The 19415-nt window shown below is 42.3% G+C and overlaps 1 protein-coding gene across 1 annotated transcript in view; it reads right to left on the bottom strand.

The window, feature by feature from the left end:
• Positions 1 to 431: 431 nt before the first annotated feature.
• The window catches only part of ADCY1 (adenylate cyclase 1), a 333336-nt gene continuing 314352 nt past the window's right edge, over positions 432 to 19415 (bottom strand). The window contains 4 exon segments of the mRNA XM_029062682.2: positions 432 to 833; positions 3896 to 4059; positions 14870 to 14994; positions 18613 to 18727. Coding sequence (XP_028918515.1) covers positions 818 to 833; positions 3896 to 4059; positions 14870 to 14994; positions 18613 to 18727 — 420 coding nt within the window. The 3' untranslated portion in view covers positions 432 to 817.

A 19415-nucleotide genomic window follows, 5' to 3' on the forward strand; every position in this document is an offset into this window, starting at 1 on the left:
TAAAGTGAATAGTACATGAAAGGCCAACATTGTACATTGACACTGTACACATTTAAAAATAAATAAGGCAAATATAATACAGTTTTATCACAAATTAAAAAAATGTTGCTTATCACTGCAATACAAAACTTGAAAGAACATTATGGCTAAATAGTGCTCTCTCTCCCGATTGGAAATGTATAGAATTTGAAATGAGTAATTATGAAGGACAGGTTTACTCCTGTCAGCTACAAGCAAGTAATCCTAAGAATCCAAATATTTTTACAAATTGCTTACTGGTGCATCCAGTTATTGAGAATGACATATTTTCAGGGGACCAACTCTTTCCTGTACTCCGGAACAGCACAAAAAGTCAAAAATGAGGTTGTGGGTATTTGGGCCTGTGAGATGGGAGAACATCAACCAATCAACCCATGGTATTCATTGAGTGCTTACCGCGTGCAGAGCACTGTTCAAAGTGCTTGGGAGTGTACAGCAGAGTTGGTAGACATGATCCCTGCCCTCGGGGGACAGAATCATGCCTGATCTCCCCAGTGTGAAAACTACCACCTGAGGGGATATTTGGCACCTGTAGAATCTGCATTAACTCTTTCAGACTGCTTACCATTTAGTGTCCTGAAATACCGTGAACTAAAGTGAATTAATGCTGCATTCATGAGAGTCTAATTTACACCTGGAATGTGGCTCATGTTCAGGGAAGAACTGGACCTTTCTTTCCTCAAAGTGATGTTCCACAGCGCTTGTCGTGCTCCGTAGCTATTGTGCCGGTAAAACAAGAAAGATATTTAAAGAAATCGGATTCCGTGTCTTCTCAAACTCAGGAGGAGTTAAGACTAATATTATATGCCTGTAGTTAAGGAATGGCAACAAGGAATGGCTCTTCAATGAAGAGTTTGGAATATTTTAAACATTGACTTACTCAATTAAATTGCTTTCCATTTGACATAGCGGGAAATAGTTGGAGGCATCTATGTCAACTTGTAATCTTAAAGGCAAAAACTCAGTGGAAAGGTAAGAGGAACAGTTTGCTACTTATCACAAAAAGAGCAAGAGAAAAGGGAAAGGACTGAAAGTTGCCTCGAGTTCTCCGATTCTGGCTGTTTGAATGACGACGAGGGTATCATTCTGAATACTGAGAAGAGAAAATTTCAATCTGATGTGCAACACTGTGCTTATGCTTAACATATTCTGAAAATGCCTTGCTACAAATGAAATCTGTTCTACTGGAGGCTTTCTTCATCTAGGAACTATTTCAAGAAAAATCAGTACAGTTAAGGGAAGTTTTTCCAGTTGCCCTTTGAATTCCACAACTGCCAGATGTAAAAATGGGGGCTATATCACACACATATTAAAGAAAAAACCGATTCAGCCCAAGCAATACAACCCAGTGCAATAATTCTCAGAGATAGATGCATCCTGTGGCCTTCTAAATAAAATTTTTGCACAATATAAAGGTATTGTGTTTTTTCCTAGAGAATTTCTAGCCTAGACATGGCCTAGACATGGCCTAGCTATTAAATTTGATTTGAAATAGTTAGCTCATGAAAGTTAGCTCTTGGGTGCTCCGGTCACTGACAATGGGGAGGAGAGCAGATGCATTAAACAAAAAAAAAAAACCCACTTCCCAGGAAAGGCCCTCCTGGGCAAGCAAACTTTCCCACAGCTTTACAAAGTTTCATTTCATCTCACAACTATTTCCTAACTCTTGATTGTCCTACTTTATGTAAATGATCAAATAGGAAGTGAGGGAGAACAGTTGGGAAAAGATAGCTGGGATTCAAGATTGACCAAGGTGGTTCTGGAAGGTCCTGAAGGAAAACTGGATGAGTATCATTGGAATTTTCCATTTTTTCCCTTAATATTTGAGATGTTTCAAATATTAGTGAAAAAACACCAGCTTGTTCTCAACCTCACACTTAAAATATGGAATCATAGGGTTCAACAAGGTCTAAAGCATGATCACTTTTTACAGTAGATTTTAGGTTTTCTATAACTTCAAGATTGAGTGTTATTATCTGGGCAAAAAAATATTTTAAAAACTGAGCCAATCTGCCCAGAAGCAGCAGGCATGCTAGGCCCACAAGACAGTGGCTAAAATACATTTCCTAAAATTGTGTTTTTTCTGTTTTTTAATGTACCGTGAAACCCACAGGGACTTAAGAGTTGTTATATTAAAACATTGAGAAATCAGGCTCGCCACCTTATTAACTTTTAACAATTATACTTATGATTTTAAAGATGTATTTTTTAGGTTGCATAAGAAGCAAAATGGCAGAAAAAAGATTTCATTGGCCAAACAAAGTTACTTTAACAGTAAAGTCCATTTGAAAAAGGGAAGCAGAACCTTTAGGAATTTCAAAGAACCCGAATTTCTAGCTTTTAAAGGGAAAACACCTTCTGAAGATGCTGAATAGATTAAAGTATTCAAAACCGTACTAAGGGTCCTGTTAAAGAGTGATAGCTAAGTGGTATTAGGGGAGAGAATCTTGCTCCTGAGAGCTACGCCCAAGATTAAGGCAGCCACTGTGGTGATAGAATAAAAGGTGGCCGGGAAAGAACGACCTCAGAGAGCCTTATCCAGTTAATCGAAGCCATCAGAATGCTTCGCGCTGGAGTAAGAAAGTGCAAAGCAAGCAAGGAATTTTAGGGAGAAAGCCCGCAAAATAGAGCCCAATTCTACCTTACTCAGGTCCTTGCTAGTCTTCCTGAGTCTCTCAGCTATCATTCTTACCCAAGCTGGGTCTCCCTGCCTCTCCTCCCAAAACTTCCTTGGGAAAATCCCCTCCTCAATTCTACAGCCATTTCTCAGGGTAAAAACCAGAGGATGGGCTTGAAGGGTAAGACTCTGGATTCATGTGCAGGATTTTCTCATACTAACCATCACCCTCGGTCTGTTCATAAAGCAAATGAAGACGATTTGTAAGTCTTCTGAGCATAAAGCTCCTCGTATAATCTTTTACTTCTTTCGGGTCCATCTTCCACCTCGAGGTAACAAATGAACAATATCCAGCCGAGCACTTGTCAATATGACATAAAGGCCCGGAGTCCGGGACTTATTTTGTCTAACTTTATCTTTTTTCGTTACCATACTGCTAACTGGATGTTTTCTAATGTTGGAATCAGCAAGTTACAATAAGCAAGTGCAGCTGTCTGCTAATTGGCTTACTCCAATATTGTTCGTTTGATCTCCTCAGCTCAGCAAGCAAGGATGTCATCATTCTAGTCATGACCCCAAAATGCTTCTAAATCCTGACTCCTTCGAAGTTACTCTGCTAGACGTAGCACCGATGATGCTGGAAATCATAGCAGGAGAAGAAACTTTCTTAAATCACTATTTCTCTTATGCCTATTATTTCTCATCTCCATAAATCTCTACGTCTCCGTAGTCTATTGTGATTACATAGGTGTTTATGTAATCTTACACTATCATCTCCCAGATTCTCCCTCGCACGCTCCCTTCACTTATATCAGTTACCCTTTAAAAAAGCCCAGATAATATTTCTTATTTTGATAAAATTTGTATCATACATTTCCTAACAAAAATCTTAGCCCTTATTGTTTCTGATCCAGGAGTGTTATGACATAAGATCCCAGGTTCTCTTTGGTTGGGTTGGAGTGATCCTTGATTGATGTCAGAGCTTATGACCTCGAACCCCCGCTGAGAATTCAGGCAACGTTGCTCTCACACTTCATTTCAAATGGAACAATAAAATTTACTCTATTCTATGCTTTTACCACTGGCTCAGAAGGAAGGTAATGGAGTGTTTGATTGGTCTGGGTGCTTGACGCTTGCAGAGCTCCAGTACCCGCTTTTACTGTAAAACTAACTACCGATGAAACCGAAGGACAGCTTGTGCCCAATTCTGTTTGAGTGTTTGCTCTCCCACAAGGATACGTTTTGCGTTCTAAGTTTAAAGACCTGGTTTGAGAATTGATTCCATTTTTCTTTCCTTCCAGAAAATAGGTCAACATTTCACCTTTTCCTTTGACACTGACTTTTCCTCTGCAGGTAAACTCGTAGCTGCATCTTCTTAAGAGTCTATGAACTTCTTCAGTCACCTGTCGGCAGAGAATCAATTGTTATCTGGAGTTAATGCACGAGCACCATTTCTACCCAGTTTTTCATCTTTCCAATTCTAAGAAGACAGGGTTGAATTAAGGATTCTGAAGGCCCAGGCCCAGAACAGGGTTGGATCAGGATACTCAAAACTGATTTGGAGGGTTGGGGGTTGGGACTTGAGGACAGATCATCTCCTCCTCCCTGGCTCAGAGTGGCTCTGTGGCTCAAAGCCCGGAGGATGACACTTAACAGCTGGGTGACTTTGGGTAAGTCACTTAACTTCTCTATGCCTCAGTTACCTCATCTGTAAAATGGGGATTAAGACTGTGAGCCCCACGTGGGACAACCTGATGTCAACCCCAGCACTTATAACAGTGTTTTGCACATAGTAAGCGCCTAACAAATACCATAATTATTATTATTATGATAATCTAGGTAATAGGGCTCCTTCAGGTCTTTCCCAGGGCTGAGATCTGTTCAGACCCAACCTGAGGAGGGATTCACTCATTCATTCATTCAATCGAATTTATTGAGCACTTACTGTGCGCAGAGCTCTGTACTAAGTACTTGGAAAGCATAATACAGCAATAAAGAGAGACAATCCCTGCCAACAACAGGCTCGCAATCCAGAGGGGGAGGACAGACATCAAAACAAGTAAACAGGCATCAGTAGAAATAAATAGAATTATAGATATATACTTATATACATAAGTGCTATGGGGTATTTTGGGATGCAGGGGGACCAAAGGGAGTGAGTCGAGGTGATGCAGAAGGGAGGGGGAGCTGAGGAAAAGGCAACTTAGTCTGGGAGCCGGTGCACTTTCAGTAGGGCTTTGAAGTGGGCAAGAGTAATTGTTTGGTAGGTTTGAGGAGGGAGGGCGATCCAGGCCAGAGTTAGGAATGCCACCATTAATTAATTAATTAATATCTGTAATCCACCTCAGATAGCACAGAGTAAGGAAAGCCATCATTAATCAATTAATTAACATCTGTTATCCACCTCAGATAGCACAGATGGGACCGGTCAAGCTGTTTTATATGCCAGCAGCACACTCTTTATAACTAGCAACCATAAAACTATTTGGGGATTCCAACATCTCCATAGCCATCTATCTCTGTCTTCAGGCTGACCCTCTCTTCCTTCCAGAACCCATGTTCTACCTTTCCAAATGCTCCATTTAACCCTCCTGGTGTGAATTGAGATGGCATCATCAACAGCAGCATTTTGCCAAGGCATGCGGTCCAAAGAGCAGAATATTTTGACAGTGTGACAGAGCTGGTCACCATCAATGGATAGCACTGAGCCAGAAGCTGGTTGCCCGTCCACCTCAAACAGAATCTCCTCACCAGTGGCTTCAAAACACTCAATGACCTTGCCCCCTCCTATTTCACCACACGACGCTCCTATAACAACCTGGCCCACACACTTTGCTTCTCTAAAGCTAACCTTCTCACTGTACCTCCATCTCATCTATCTCGCCACAAACCTCTTGTCCACGTCCTGCCTCAGGCCTGGAACACCCTCCCTCCTCCTTCCCTACAGATGATGACTCTAGCAGCGTGGCTCAGTGGAAAGAGCCCAGGCTTGGGAGTCAGAGATCATGGGTTCGAATCCCAGCTCCGCCGCTTGTCAGCTGTGTGACTGTAGGCAAGTCACTTCACTTCTCTGTGCCTCAGTTACCTCATCTATAAAATGGGGATGAAGACTGTGAGCTTCATGTGGGACAACCTGATTACCCTGTATCTACCCCAGCACTTAGAACAGTGCTCTGCACATAGTAAGCGCTTAATAAATACCAACATTATTATTATTATTACTCCAGCTTCAAAACCTTATTGAAGGCACATCTCCTCCAAGAGGCCTTCCCTGACTAAGCCCTCTTCTCCCACTTCCTTGTATCTCCCTGACTTGCTCCCTTTCATCGCCACCACCCCAGCTCCATAGCACTTTTCATTCATTCATTCATTCATTCATTCATTCATTCATTCATTCATTCAATCATATTTAGTAAGCGCTTACTCTGTGCAGAGCACTTTATAACAATAAAATAGACACATTCCCTACCCACTACGAGCTTACAGTCCTGGGGGTGAAGGGGGGGGAGGTAGAGGCGAGATAGACACTAATAGAAATGAATAAACTACTTATGTACATATCTGACTATTAACTCACACAAATCACTCAGTGAGCAATTTACTGTTTTTTTTCTGGTATTAAGCTCTTACTATGTGGCAGAAAATGTACTGAGTGTTGAGGTAGATACAAGATGATCAGATTGGACAGTCTCTGTCCTATATCGGGCTCACAGTCTTAACCCCCATTTTACAGCTAAGATAAATGACACCCAGAGAGGTTGAGTGACTTGCTCAAGGTCACACAGCAGACAAGTGGCAGAGCCAGCATTACAATCCTCTGACTCCCAGGTCCGTGCTCTTTCCACTAGGCCACGCTGCTTCTCATGCTATTTCTGTCTGGACATATGCTGGTCATTAGGGCGCAACCATCAATGAATAATAGCTCAAAGATTGGTCTTTCCCACTTTTGTCTTCATATGGAGTTGTTTCTAATCCAAGAATCTACCACCTAAACGACACTGTACATAAAACTCAAATTCCATCCTTCTGGATACACTAGTCGGCACGATGGTGAATATTAGGGTGATGAATGTCGGGGCGAGAATGCAGCCTTTGTTGACACTATTTGTTAAACCAGAGGGTGTTGCGATGTTGTCTAGATCCAGAACTCTGGCAGCATTCCATTGTGGAGCAACCTTGTGACGTTACCAAATTTCTCCAGACGGCCAGACTCACAAAGAGCATCCCACTGGCCATTATGATTTAATGAGATGAAAGCTTTGTGAGGTCAATGAAAGCCACATACAAATCCTGTTACTACTTTTTCCCTGCAGCAGTTCAACAGCTGAGATCATGTCAGTTATATTACGTTGGCCCCGGCTCTCAGGAAGTATTGTATCCATCAGCTGGTACCGGGTTAGATTCTTCCCAGTGGTGATCAGGAGAGATGTCCCACAGTGATCATCACATTAGGCACGATGAATCTTCATTTTATAGAGATGTAAAATGTGTGCATTTTTTTAATAGCTAAGTTCATCTCTTCCCACTACAAATTAGTGTGCAGCGGATTGCTAAACTTTCTAGTGAGTTTGTATCTGTGCTACTCGTACAGGAATGTTGTTTGAAACAGTGGCTTTTCCTATTGAAGTTTGACTTCAGAGTCTTCAAAACAAGGAGGATGTCTCTCTGCAGCCCTTATACGAGTATATGAGACTGAATGGGCAAATTTTTTTGAAATGTTCAGCCCAACCTATCCAGGACTACAGCATTCCCGGCCAATGGTGTGATGCATCGGCCTTAGGCGGGGATTAGCTCCAGGGGACGTCAATCAATCAGTCGATCATTGGTTTCTACTAAGTGTTTACTCAGAACAACACTTGAGAGAGTAGGGGAGGCAGACATGAAAAGAAATTACAGGTAGGGGAAGGAACTGAGTAAAAACAAATGGACATACATGCTGAGAGGGCAAGGGATAGTGTAGGGGGAGTACCATAAATTCTTAGGGGGTAAAAACTCAAGCAATCAGGTAACAGAAGCATTAGGGAGAGAAATGTTGTAGGGCAGGTAAGGCTTCCTGGAGCAGATGTGATTTTAGCGAGGCTTTGAAAATGGAGAGAGTAGGAAAGTGGGAGTTCCAGGCAGGAAGGAAAATGTGAGCAAGGGAATAATGGCAAGTGAGATGAGAGTGGGATAACATTAGAGGAAGAAAGTGTGTGGACTAACACACCCCTTCCCCACAATCTTATTCTGTTTCCCCAAAGAGACCTCCGATCTCTCAACACCTTCCAATTTTCTAAAGTCATCATACCTCACTTGGTCTTCATAACCAACCTACCTTGTCTTAACACACAAATCCATGCCCTCAACTCCTCCCGCTCCACTGAATTCAACTCCCTTGTTCATCTGTGCTTTCGCCAGACCACCTACCTGCAGCCCTGAATTATGTCCACAGTACACTTCCTCCACTCTTGTCCTTGAGCTCTAGAGTGCTGTTGGTGGAAATCCAAACATCAGGCTGCTTTTAGATAGATTCATCCTCACCTGCTTTAATTCTGCCCTCTCCACCACCCAGCAACAATATTTCTCCACCCTCCTCAAAAATCCCCAGCCAGCTACTTACCGATTTTTAACTCCCTCCTCAAACCCCCATTCCTCCGCCTCCCCAATCTCTTGTTCCTAAAGACCATGCCACCTATTTCATCAATAAAATTAAAACCGTTGGGCACGAGCTCTCTAAAACTTTCCTGTACCTCTCCACTCCCACCCTCCTCAACTCTCCCATCCTTCCCAGCAGTATCTCAAGAGGTCATTTCCCTCCTCTTCTCAAAATCTATCCCCTCCACCTATATTTCCAACCCTCCTCCTTTAACCTTATTAAAACACTTGCTCCATCCCTTATTCCTCCTCTTCAGCCACTCACTCTCCAATCGCCACTGCTTCCAAATACGTTCATCCCCTATCATAAGGAAACCCTCTCTTGACTCAGTGGTACTTTCCAGGTATCATCACCCCATCGTCATCCTATCATTGGTCTCCAAACTCTTTAAGCAAGTTTTTTCTTCCTCCAATTCCCTCCTTGACCTCCTGCCAATTAGCTTCTGCTCCCTTCACTCGCAGAAACTTCCTCTTCAAGATCACCAATGACCGCCTTCATGAAAAATCCAATGGCTTCTACTCTATCCTAATCCTTCTTGATCTCTCAGCTGCGTTTTATGCTGTAGACCATCCCTTTCTCCTGGAAACAATATTTGACCTTGACTTCACCGACACTATCATTTCCTTCCTACCTCTCTGGCCACTCCTTCTCAGTCTTGATCACTTGCTCTTCCTCTGCCTTTCACCTTCTGTGGGAGTCCATCAAGGCTCAGTTCTGGGGCTCCTTCTATTTCCTGCTCCCCAATCTACGTCTCCAAGCCCTGACTTCTCTCCTTCTCTGCAGTCTCATAATTCCTCCTGCCTTGGGGATATCTCTGTTTGGAGATCCCACCAACACCTCAAATTTAACATGTCCAAAACAGAACTCCTCCTCTTCCCACCCAAACCTTGCCCTCCCCCTGACTTTTCCAACAATGAAAATACGATCACTCTCCCTGTCTCACAAGTCAATAACCTTGGCATTTTCTGTCTCATTCAACACTCATATTTAATCTGTTACCAAATCCTGTCTGTTCTATCTTCACAGTATCTCCGGAATCCACCCTCTCCTCTCCATCCAGTCTGCTCCCGTACAGATCCGAGCACTTATCCTAGCCCACCCTACCGAATCATCCTCCTGCCTTCTGTCTCTCCCCTTTCAAGTCCACACTTCACTCCGCTGTCCAGGTGATTTTTCAGAAAGCACTCTCAGTCCACATCTCCCCACCCATCAAGAACCTCCAAGGGTTGCCTACCCATGTTTGTTTAAAACAGAAACTCCCTACCATCTGCATGGAACCACTTACTCAGCCCTCTCCCTCTTACTGAACTTTACTGATCTCCGACTACAATACAGCCCACATACTTTGCTCCTTTAATCCAAACTACTCTCTATACCTCAGTTCTATCTGTCTTGCCACCTTGCCCACAATCCTCTCTGTGGCCTGGAACTCTCTCCCTTTCACACACCATGTTCCATCACTCTTCCCACCTTCAAAGCCCTACTTTAATCACATTTCCTCTAAAAGGCCTTTCCTGACTAGACCCTCATTTTCCTTTTTCACTGCCTCCCACCATATATCACCTGGACACTTGATCTGCCTCACAGCACCATGTACATATCTTTATACTCTCACATTTCCTCTATCTGTAATATATTTGAATGCCTGTCTTCCCCGCTACACCATAAGCTACTTGTGGGAAGGGAAATCTTCCATGCACCTAGTACAGTGTTCTGCACATAATAAGCACTCAGCAAATACCTTCTATCTTACGCTGTCAAGTCGTCTCCGACCCATAGCAACTCCATGGACACAACTCTCTCGTAGTCCCCCACTTCCATCTGCAATCGTTCCCACTTATTGATTAATTGTGAGAGAGCTGATGGATTGACTTAAAGCAGACAACGCAGAGTTTCTGCTCAATGCAGAGATGGATGGGAACCACTGGAGGTTTCTGAGGACTGGGGAGACATGCACAGAACTATTTTTCTAGAAAAAATGTTCCAGATAGCAGAGCAAACTACAGACTGGAGAGGGGAGAGACCGGAGGCAGGAGGCTGATGTAGTAGCCAAGATGGAAAATGGAAAGTGTTCGGGCTAACAGTTTGGAGAAAGGGGCAGATTCTGCAGATGTTGTGAAGAGCAAACCGACAAGATCTGGTGACTGACTGAATATGAAGGGTGAAGGAGAAAGATGACTGAAGAATAATTCCGTGGTTGGCTGTTTCAACCCATAGATTACCCAGCACTTAGACTTTTTCCTTTACCCAGTTTTGTTGTCAGGCTTGTGCCTGCTCTTCATTGTTTCTCAGGGCTCTGTTCTTATCAGAGTTCCTGTCAAGGATTCATGCCCAATATTCTTTATGTATGGTCTCCAGCAGCAGCTTGGCCTCACTTAACATTTTTACTGGACTAATCTTGGTGTTTCCGCTTGGTGAAACCAAACCTCCAACCCATTTGCCCACGGGGTAGCTGCACAGTGGTCATGTCCCCTCAAGAGCTGTTCTGATAGAGTATGAGAATCATTCAAGAACCAGATTCATCCAGTCCGTTCATGAAGCTCCCATGCTGAGCGCCTGTACAGGAGGGTTTCTCTGCGGGTGTCATGTCAGTGCCCCCTCAAATCTCATTCAGTTGGGCACAAGGTCAGAGAGTATGGATGCTTCTCTAGCAGAATATGTGACCGTGACAACCTGTCCTTTCCCTTGGTTTACACTGACATTTGGCCATTTTTCTGCTGGGTGACCTTGGGCCAGTCACTAAAATTCCCTGTACCTCAGCGAGGCTTAGTGGAAAGACCACGGGCTTGGGTATCAGAGGTCGTCGGTTTGACTTACTTGTCAGCCGTGATACTTCGAGCAAGTCACTTACCTTCTCTGTGCCTCAGTTACCTCATCTGTAAAATGGGGATTAAGATTCTGAGGCCCACATGGGACAACCTGATCACCTTGTATCTATCCTAGTGCTTAGAACAGTCCTTGCCACATAGTATGCACTTAACAAACACCATCATTATTTAGAGAAGCAGCATGGCTTAGTGGAAAGAACATGGGCTTGGGAGTCAGAAGTCATGGGTCCTAATCCCGGGTCCGCCACTTGTCAGATGCATGACTTTGGGCAAGTCATTTCACTACTCTGGGCCTCAGTTACCTCATCTGTAAAATGGGGATTAAGACTGTGAGCCTCACGTGGGACAACCTGATTACCTTACATTGAATGAATGAATATCTGTTGCCGAATTGTACATTCCAAGCGCTTAGTACAGTGCTCTGCACATAGTAAGTGCTCAATAAATACTACTGAATGAATGAATGTATTATGATAATTATGGTGTTTGCTAAGTGCTTAGATATAAATTCATGATTTGTTTGGACTGCCTTCAAGTGTTGATAAGTCTGTGTACCCCATGAGAGTATAAGCTGTTTGTGGACAGGAAATGTGTTGCTTGACTTATATCCAGTGGGAACTCATTAAATGTCATCCCCATTATTGCTTGTAAATCAAGTGGTTCAGCCCTGCCCTCTGCTCTTCATAAAATGGTCTGGATGAGTGTCGGGTTCTGTTAGTGTCCTCCCAGCCAAAACCAATCAATCAATGGTATTTACTGAGCATTTAATGTGTGCAGAGCACTGTACTAAATGCAGTTAGCTATGCAAAAATAATACAAAGAATATTTATTGTGGTTATAGGAAGGGAAAACTGTGTGAAGTCATCACTTATCCCACCCACCTAAGTGGATAAATGATTCTTCCAGAAACCTAAGAGTTTTGTATCTCTAAGAGTGAAAATTAATAATAATAATAATGATGATGGTATTTGTTAAGCATTTACTATGTGCCAAGCACTGTTCTAAGCACTGGGGGGGATACAAGGTGATCAGATTGCCCCACTTGGAGCTCACAGTCTTAATCCCCATTTTACAGATGAGGGAACTGAGGCACAGAGGAGTGAAGTGACTTGCCCAAAGTCACACAGCTGACAAGTGGTGGAGCCAGAATTAGAACCCATGACCCTCTGACTCCCAAGACTGTGCTCTTTCCACTGAGTCACGCAGTGGTATTTGTTAAGCACTTATTATATACCTATACTAAATGCTGGAGTAAACACAAGATAATCAGAAAATTTAGCTTTTGTTATAGAATACATAAAGCAAATCCATATGTAAATGATCACACTTCCCCCCTTCAAAGCCCTGCTGAAGGCTCACCTCCTCCAGGAGGCCTTCCTAGACTAAGCCCCCCTTTTCCTCTGCTCCTCTTCCCTTCCCCATCGCCTCGACTTGCTCCTTTTCCTCTACCCCCATCCCACAGCACTTATGTATATTTGTACATATTTATAATTCTATTCATTTATACTAATGATGTATATATATATCTATAATTTTATTTATTTATATTGATGCTATCGATGCCTGTTTATTTGCTTTGATGTCTGTCTCCTCCTTCTAATATGTGAGCCCATTGTGGGCAGGGATTTTCTCTGGGCTGAATTGTTCTTTCCAAATGCTTAGTACCATGCTCTGCACACAGTAAGCGCTCAATAAATATGACTGAATGAATGAATGAATCTAAAATGTTAAATGTACAAAGTTTTATAGTGTAAATGAAATCACATAGACTATTCATCAATCCGAGGCATTTAAAAACGTAACTGCCTTGGATTCATGTCTAAATGCCTACAGTCTAAATGCCCCTACACTGTAAACTCCTCCTCTAGGCTCTCTTGGAGGGCAAGGGAAATATCTACTAACTCTATCGCTCTGTACTTTGCCAACTGCTTAGAACAGTGCTTGCACAGATTGGTTGATAAAAATACACCTAGGGAAATAATCCAAACCACATCCAAACAACAAAAGATACACAGGAGGATTCTTTTCAGATGGACCCTGGCTTTGAAAATGTAAATCACTTTAAGGAGCATCTGTGATGGTATTGAAATAATATTAAAAGTTAAGAAAGTACGCTCTAAAAGCGACCATTCTGATACTCACAGCCAATCTTAGGCTTCAGCAATTGGATTGAGTTTTAGGACAGCAACATTTTGGAAAATTATTCTAAGGGGGCTTTATTTCTCCCCCATTCTGGGCATAGTGGAGAAAAGATGACCTATCCCCTTTACTTGAAAATCTCTCCCACTGGCTAGAGAGGAGTATGTGGAGCACTCCACTCAATCTCCTCTCCGGAGGACTGGCTGAAGTAGCTGCTGGTCAACAAAAGTAACCCCCGATACCTCTGTCAAGGCCTGATCATCCAGCTATGAACCACAAGCACCCAGCCTAGGGTAACTGCATAACGACATAGTGTCAAGTCTTAAATATGCAGGTGAGCCTTTATCCCTTTGTCAAGTCTTAAATATGCGGGTGAGCCTTTATCCCTTTCTCTTCCAAACCGCTAAATTAGGGCATGTCAAGACATGAAAATGATACTTCCGATAGCTTGCTGCCCTTGGGTGAGGGTCAAGCTAATTAACTCATTGTAAAATTATTTGCATTGTCAAGTAGGCCAATCTTCTTTTTTTGGCTTGGGCCTGTAAGACAATATTAGAGCTGAAATTAATTAGTCATTGACTGTGTTGAGTCTCTTTCTCTTTTTCTTATCATGTCTCCTTTAGTAACTAATCTTGTCTTTCTGCCAAGGCTACTCAGAGGCTAGTGTTAAGGCTCTGGAAAGTACCCCAGCCCCACAATACTTACATATGTATTCTTATACTCTCCTATTTCCCCTTTCTGTGATTTATTTTAATGTCTGTCTACCCCATGTAGACCACATGTTCCTCGTGGTCAGGGATAGTGCCTATCAGCCCTGTAGACAGTATAGTGTTCTGCACACAGTGAGGGATCAATAAATATTCAATGATTTGATTTGAACATGATGCTGCACTTTGGTGAGTTCAGTCAAATAGGCATGGCGTTTACAGATTTCCCACTCAGAAAAGAAATCAATGGGATGCTAAGGTCTGTCAGGAATGTGATCGGAAGCAAGACAGACAACGTATTTTTTTATCACTATGTAAAACCATCACAGACCCACACCTGGAATACTGCATGCAGTCCTCATCACTCCAATTTAAAAAGGTCATAATAGAGTTATAGAATTGGAGAAGATATGGAAAGGGCAACTAAAATTGCTATGGGGATGAAGTAACTTTTATACTAGCATTAACTGACAATATTAACGAGTCTTCAAACTGGAAAAACAAAGGCTACACTTTCTCCAGAATGTCCTGTCCTCTGCCATATTCCACAACCTTTCTAATGGTTCTCTCATTATCATTGTTGTGGTCTCTATCTATCTAGCTGCCGGTCTTCCTCTTGCACATTTTCCCTGGACTTTTCCCAGCATTAGTGTCTTCTCCAGAGAATCAGTTACCAGGCCACATAAGTCTCCCTTAGAAGAACCATGAGCTGTTTAGACATTTTCCTGGGAGCTGAGAGTTACTGGGGAAAAGTTGGGGATTGTAAGAGGCTCTTCTCTAACGACGAGGATAGAAAACTCTAAACATCTTTGGTGCCAACGACGGACAGAATTCAGGGCTGGCAGAATTTCTGGTCTGAACCAGATAGCATTTCATATGTACGAACCACCAAGAATTGGCTCACCTGAATTTTCCCCTGCACTCCAGTACTATCCATTCTGCTGGCAACATTTACAGTGTTTCCCCAGATATCATACTGTGGTCTTCGGGCACCAATGACTCCCGCCACTACTGGCCCAACGTTAATGCCTGCAAAAAAAAGATATTTTTTAGTAACTTCAATAGAAGCTTTGAAAAATAAACAAAGAAGGCAAGCATGACAAATGACTTCTCAATTAAGCATTATAGCTCTATAATTTCCCTAGTTTTGTAATGAAGTAGATCGGCTGTGCCATCCTTTTGGGCTGGGGGATGTCTGTAAGAAAAGTAAAGACGCTAATCTCGAACTATTCCTGGTGGAGTGGCCTTTCCTGCTGTGGAGGTAACAGCCCCTTTTGTCACTCTTTTAACCTACTACCACGGAGATTCATCAATTCAGAAAGTGTTTCGTATACTTCCAAACATGCTGGCAAGTCAAAAAGGATGAGAGAGTTCTGACTCTGAGGGTCAGAAAGTGAAAAAGGCTAGTGTGAATGGCAAGATGCTTCCTAAATCCTCTTGGAGAAAGTGTTTCTGCTTGGGGAAATTATTTTATTGTTCAAGTTGAGAATTTGTCAGGGGGATGGCCACAACTTTGTTTAACTATGATTAAGTACTCTCTAGTGATATTTTAGTCAGGATCCTTGAGGAGTTTTATGACTATTCTATTTTTTTTCTCAAACTGCAAAGAAATGTGTTGGGGAGGTTCTGGGACTGCAGTGGATAGAACATTTTGATCACTGGTGGGTAGAGAAGAGTAATAACTTGGAGGCAGAAAAAAGACGTAGAACTTTGTGACTGCTGAATGACAGAGCACACTCTAAAGGAAAGGAAAAAAACAAGAGCTACAGGAAATTTCTCAAAAAGGAGAAAAAATATGAGGATAAAAGAAAAAAACTGTGACCAGTTAAATACTTAAATACATAATGAAAATGGATTGGATTTTATCGGAGTAAAACATTCTCATAAGAGTTGAAAATATTGTGCTTTAAGAAATAACGGGCAGTATTTGCCCCTGCATGGTGAGAATGATTGTTCTCCAGGCACAGCAGGTTTTTCTGCATCACTTTTCCAGATTCTTCATGTTAATGCTGGTCTCCAATCACATCTGAGGCTTTAGATGCAGGATGTTGATCGCCAGTAAGCCTTTTTTAGCACAGGCATTGTAGCCAAAGCTACGCCATAAGCAGAACATCAGAAAATAGGAACCTTGGGCATATCTAGCCACGTCCATTTGGAAATATGTCAGAGGGTTTTGCATTCACGTGGCATGTACTCTGACGTGTAGTTGAATGGGTGGGAATATTCTCTTTCTCTGGGCAAAAGTGTTTGAGTCTGGTCCCCCTCACTGCTTGAGCTGAAAATCAGGGCTCAATATTACTAACTCACCCAGGGAAAGTATTTTTAAATGCCTGGGACCGACTGGGTTGTTGCCATGGTTGCTGATGGAGTTTGTTATATACATGGCTTATGTGCAACACCAAATTCTTCAAGCCAGCAAAACATGGAGTTAGGTTAAAGCAATTTTAGACAAAAACATCTATATTTCTTGAGTGAAGATTCTCTACAGAGTAAGAAATATGTGTCCATGAAGAATTAAGCCTGATTTGATATTATGAAGCCCCATAAACTTTGCTTTCTCTAGACTGTATATTCGTTGTGGGCAGGGACCGCGTCTACTGACTCTATCCTACTATATTCTCCCAACCGTTTAGTATGGTGCTCTGCATATAGTGAGCGCTCAACAAATAGGGTTGATCAATTGATCGGTTCCCTGAATGAACGCAAACTGTGTATTTTGGAGAGCCACAGTGAAGACTCGCCCAATTTTCAAGCCTATCAGTTATTTATAAGGCGATTAGACTACATAATAATAATAATTATGGTATTAGTTAAGCACTTCACTCATTCATTCATATTTATTGAGCGCCTACTGTGTGCAGAGCACTGTACTAAGCACTGAGGTAGATACAAGTAATCAGGTTGTCCCACGTGGGGCTCACAGTCTTAATCCCCATTTTACAGATGAGGTAACTGAGGCACAGAGAGGTTAAGTGGCTTGCCCAAGGTCCAAAAGCAGATAAGGGGCAGAGCCAGGATTAGAACCCAAATCCTCTGACTCCCAAGCCCGTGCTCTTTCCATTACACCACACCGCTTCTATGGATAATGACTTCATAACTTTTGTGAGGGTAAACACACTGTTCCTGGACAATAGATTTTGTTCTAAATCATAAAAGCCAAAAGGCTAAACCTGCCTTCAAACCAGTTAAACTGCGTTCTTAGGTGGGTCCATTTTATGCCTCTCCTCTGATCCTATGACACAGTATGAGATATTTGTATTTTAAACCAAGAGGAAACAACATCACCTTTCATCTTTCACTTCTTTCACTCAGGCCATATAGTGTTTTTCTCAGTGAAATTCTGATACCATCCTAAAATTGAGCTTGTATGAACTCCATATGTTTAGTATAGTTAAAAGAGTGAAATAATTCAAACCATGATCTGAATGAATTTGCCTTCCATTTTCCTCAAGCCAAATGCTCTATCAGACTCTGGAACTGGAGAAGGGTCTAGCAGTTCTAGTTTGGGACATTTGGATGTTTATAATAATAATAATAATTATGGTATTTGGTAAGCACTTACTATGTGCTGAGCAGTGTTCTAAGCGCTGGGGTAAAAGCAGGGTAATCAGGTTGTCCCATGTGAGGCTCACAGTCTTAATCCCCATTTTCCAGATGAGGTAACTGAGGCACAGAGAAGTTAAATGACTTGCCCACAGTCACACAGCTGACAGGTGGTGGAGCTGGTATTAGAACCCATGACCTCTGACTCCTAAGCTCGGGCTCTTTCCACTGAACCATGCTGCTTCTCAGTTTATAAGACTTCTGGCAAAAATGGAACTAAAACCAAATCATTGCAATACAAAATCACTATGGAAATTTGTCTTGGAAATATTTTTGCCTGCAAATCTTTGCCTAGATGGATTCAATTTTCACCAGTCTTACTTAACGCTGCTATTGTAGGCCAAGAGAACAATAATAATAATAATATTTGTAAAATTTGTTAATTAATGTGCCAGGCATTGTACTAAGCCCAGGGGTGGATCCGAGTAAATCGAGTTGGACACAGTTCCGGTCCCACCTGGGGCTCAGAGGATCAGTCCCCATTTTACAGACGAGGAAACCTGGGTCAGCAAGAAGTGAAGTGACTTACCCAAGAGCACAGAACTAGTAAATGTAAGAGTGATACACTATGTGGTTTCCTAGTCATCTGAAAGAGACTAGAATCCAAAATATACGTGCTTATACATGTGTAGATATTGTTAGATAGATAAAAACAGAGTCTCTTATGAAAGTTCTGACTCAAATCAGAGTGCCATAGTGGAGCCAAGGAAAAAAAAAAGAGAGAGAAAATGCCGAGAGGAAGACTGGAGATGCTGGGAAGACTGAGAGCAGGAGAGCTGGTGCCTGAGAAACTGGAGCCCTGAAGGGAGTTGAGGGAGAGAGGAGAAGTGCCAGATCCTTCATAAGACGTTTAACTTCAATGGGAGCTGGGCTTGAGGGAGGGAATCTGTAACTGCAATGACAAGGACGGTGACAGGAGAGAAATGAGAGAAGGAAACGGGGCAGCAGCGAGAACCTAAGTTTGTAGGCAATCCTGCTGGTCTGGAATATTGAGGAAAGTCGGCAAAGCAGCACAGAGTCCACAGAGACGTTTTCATGACTTACCCACACGGAGGACAAAGTCATTATAAGATTGATAATTGATTTCATCAAGGACATCAAACATCTCAATTGCAAAATCAGCCAGTGTGCTCAGTTGGAAATGAATAGACTTCTTTGCCTAGGTACAAAATGATAGTATTGTTGTTTTACACTTTAAACACATCAGGGTGGATTTGACAAACTCTAAGTACTGGTCTTCAGGATCCACCTGTTTTGGGTTTAGATACTTTAAACAGTCTGAAAAACAACAACAAGGCAGGTAGATTTGGAGTACTTCAAACCACTATGGACACTTTGTACCACTCTGGTCTCTTCTGGATCCTCTCTTCTCTGGTTCAATTCTACATCTCCTGAGCAGTCCTACAATCTTGCTCCTAGAACAGTAGCACATTTCATCCCTCTTTTCTCCCTGCTTTCTACCAATTACAGCTGGCCAGCTTATTGGTATTTTAGCTATCACTGAATCACTGCCCCAAAACGTTTGTGAATTCATGCCAAATGAAGTTTTTGAGACCAAGGGAAAGAATTCCCTTGAAAAATATATTTCCTTAGGAGCTGTCATGGAAAACAAAGCAATAGGTACTGGGGTAGATACAAAATAATAATTGGGTCAGACACAATTCTGGTCCCATACAGGACTGAGAGTCTAAATGGGAGGGAGAGCAGGCATTTAATTTCCATTTTAGAGGTTAGGAAACTGAGGCATAGAGAAGTTAAGTGGTTTGTCCCAGGTCACACAGCAGGCAAGTGGCGGCATGGAGATGAGTGCCCGGGTTCTCCAACTCTCTAGCTGTTTAGGTGTTGTT

The sequence above is a fragment of the Ornithorhynchus anatinus genome, chromosome 4 (genome assembly GCF_004115215.2).
Source record: "Ornithorhynchus anatinus isolate Pmale09 chromosome 4, mOrnAna1.pri.v4, whole genome shotgun sequence".
In the NCBI taxonomy this organism is placed as follows: Eukaryota; Metazoa; Chordata; class Mammalia; order Monotremata; family Ornithorhynchidae; genus Ornithorhynchus; species Ornithorhynchus anatinus.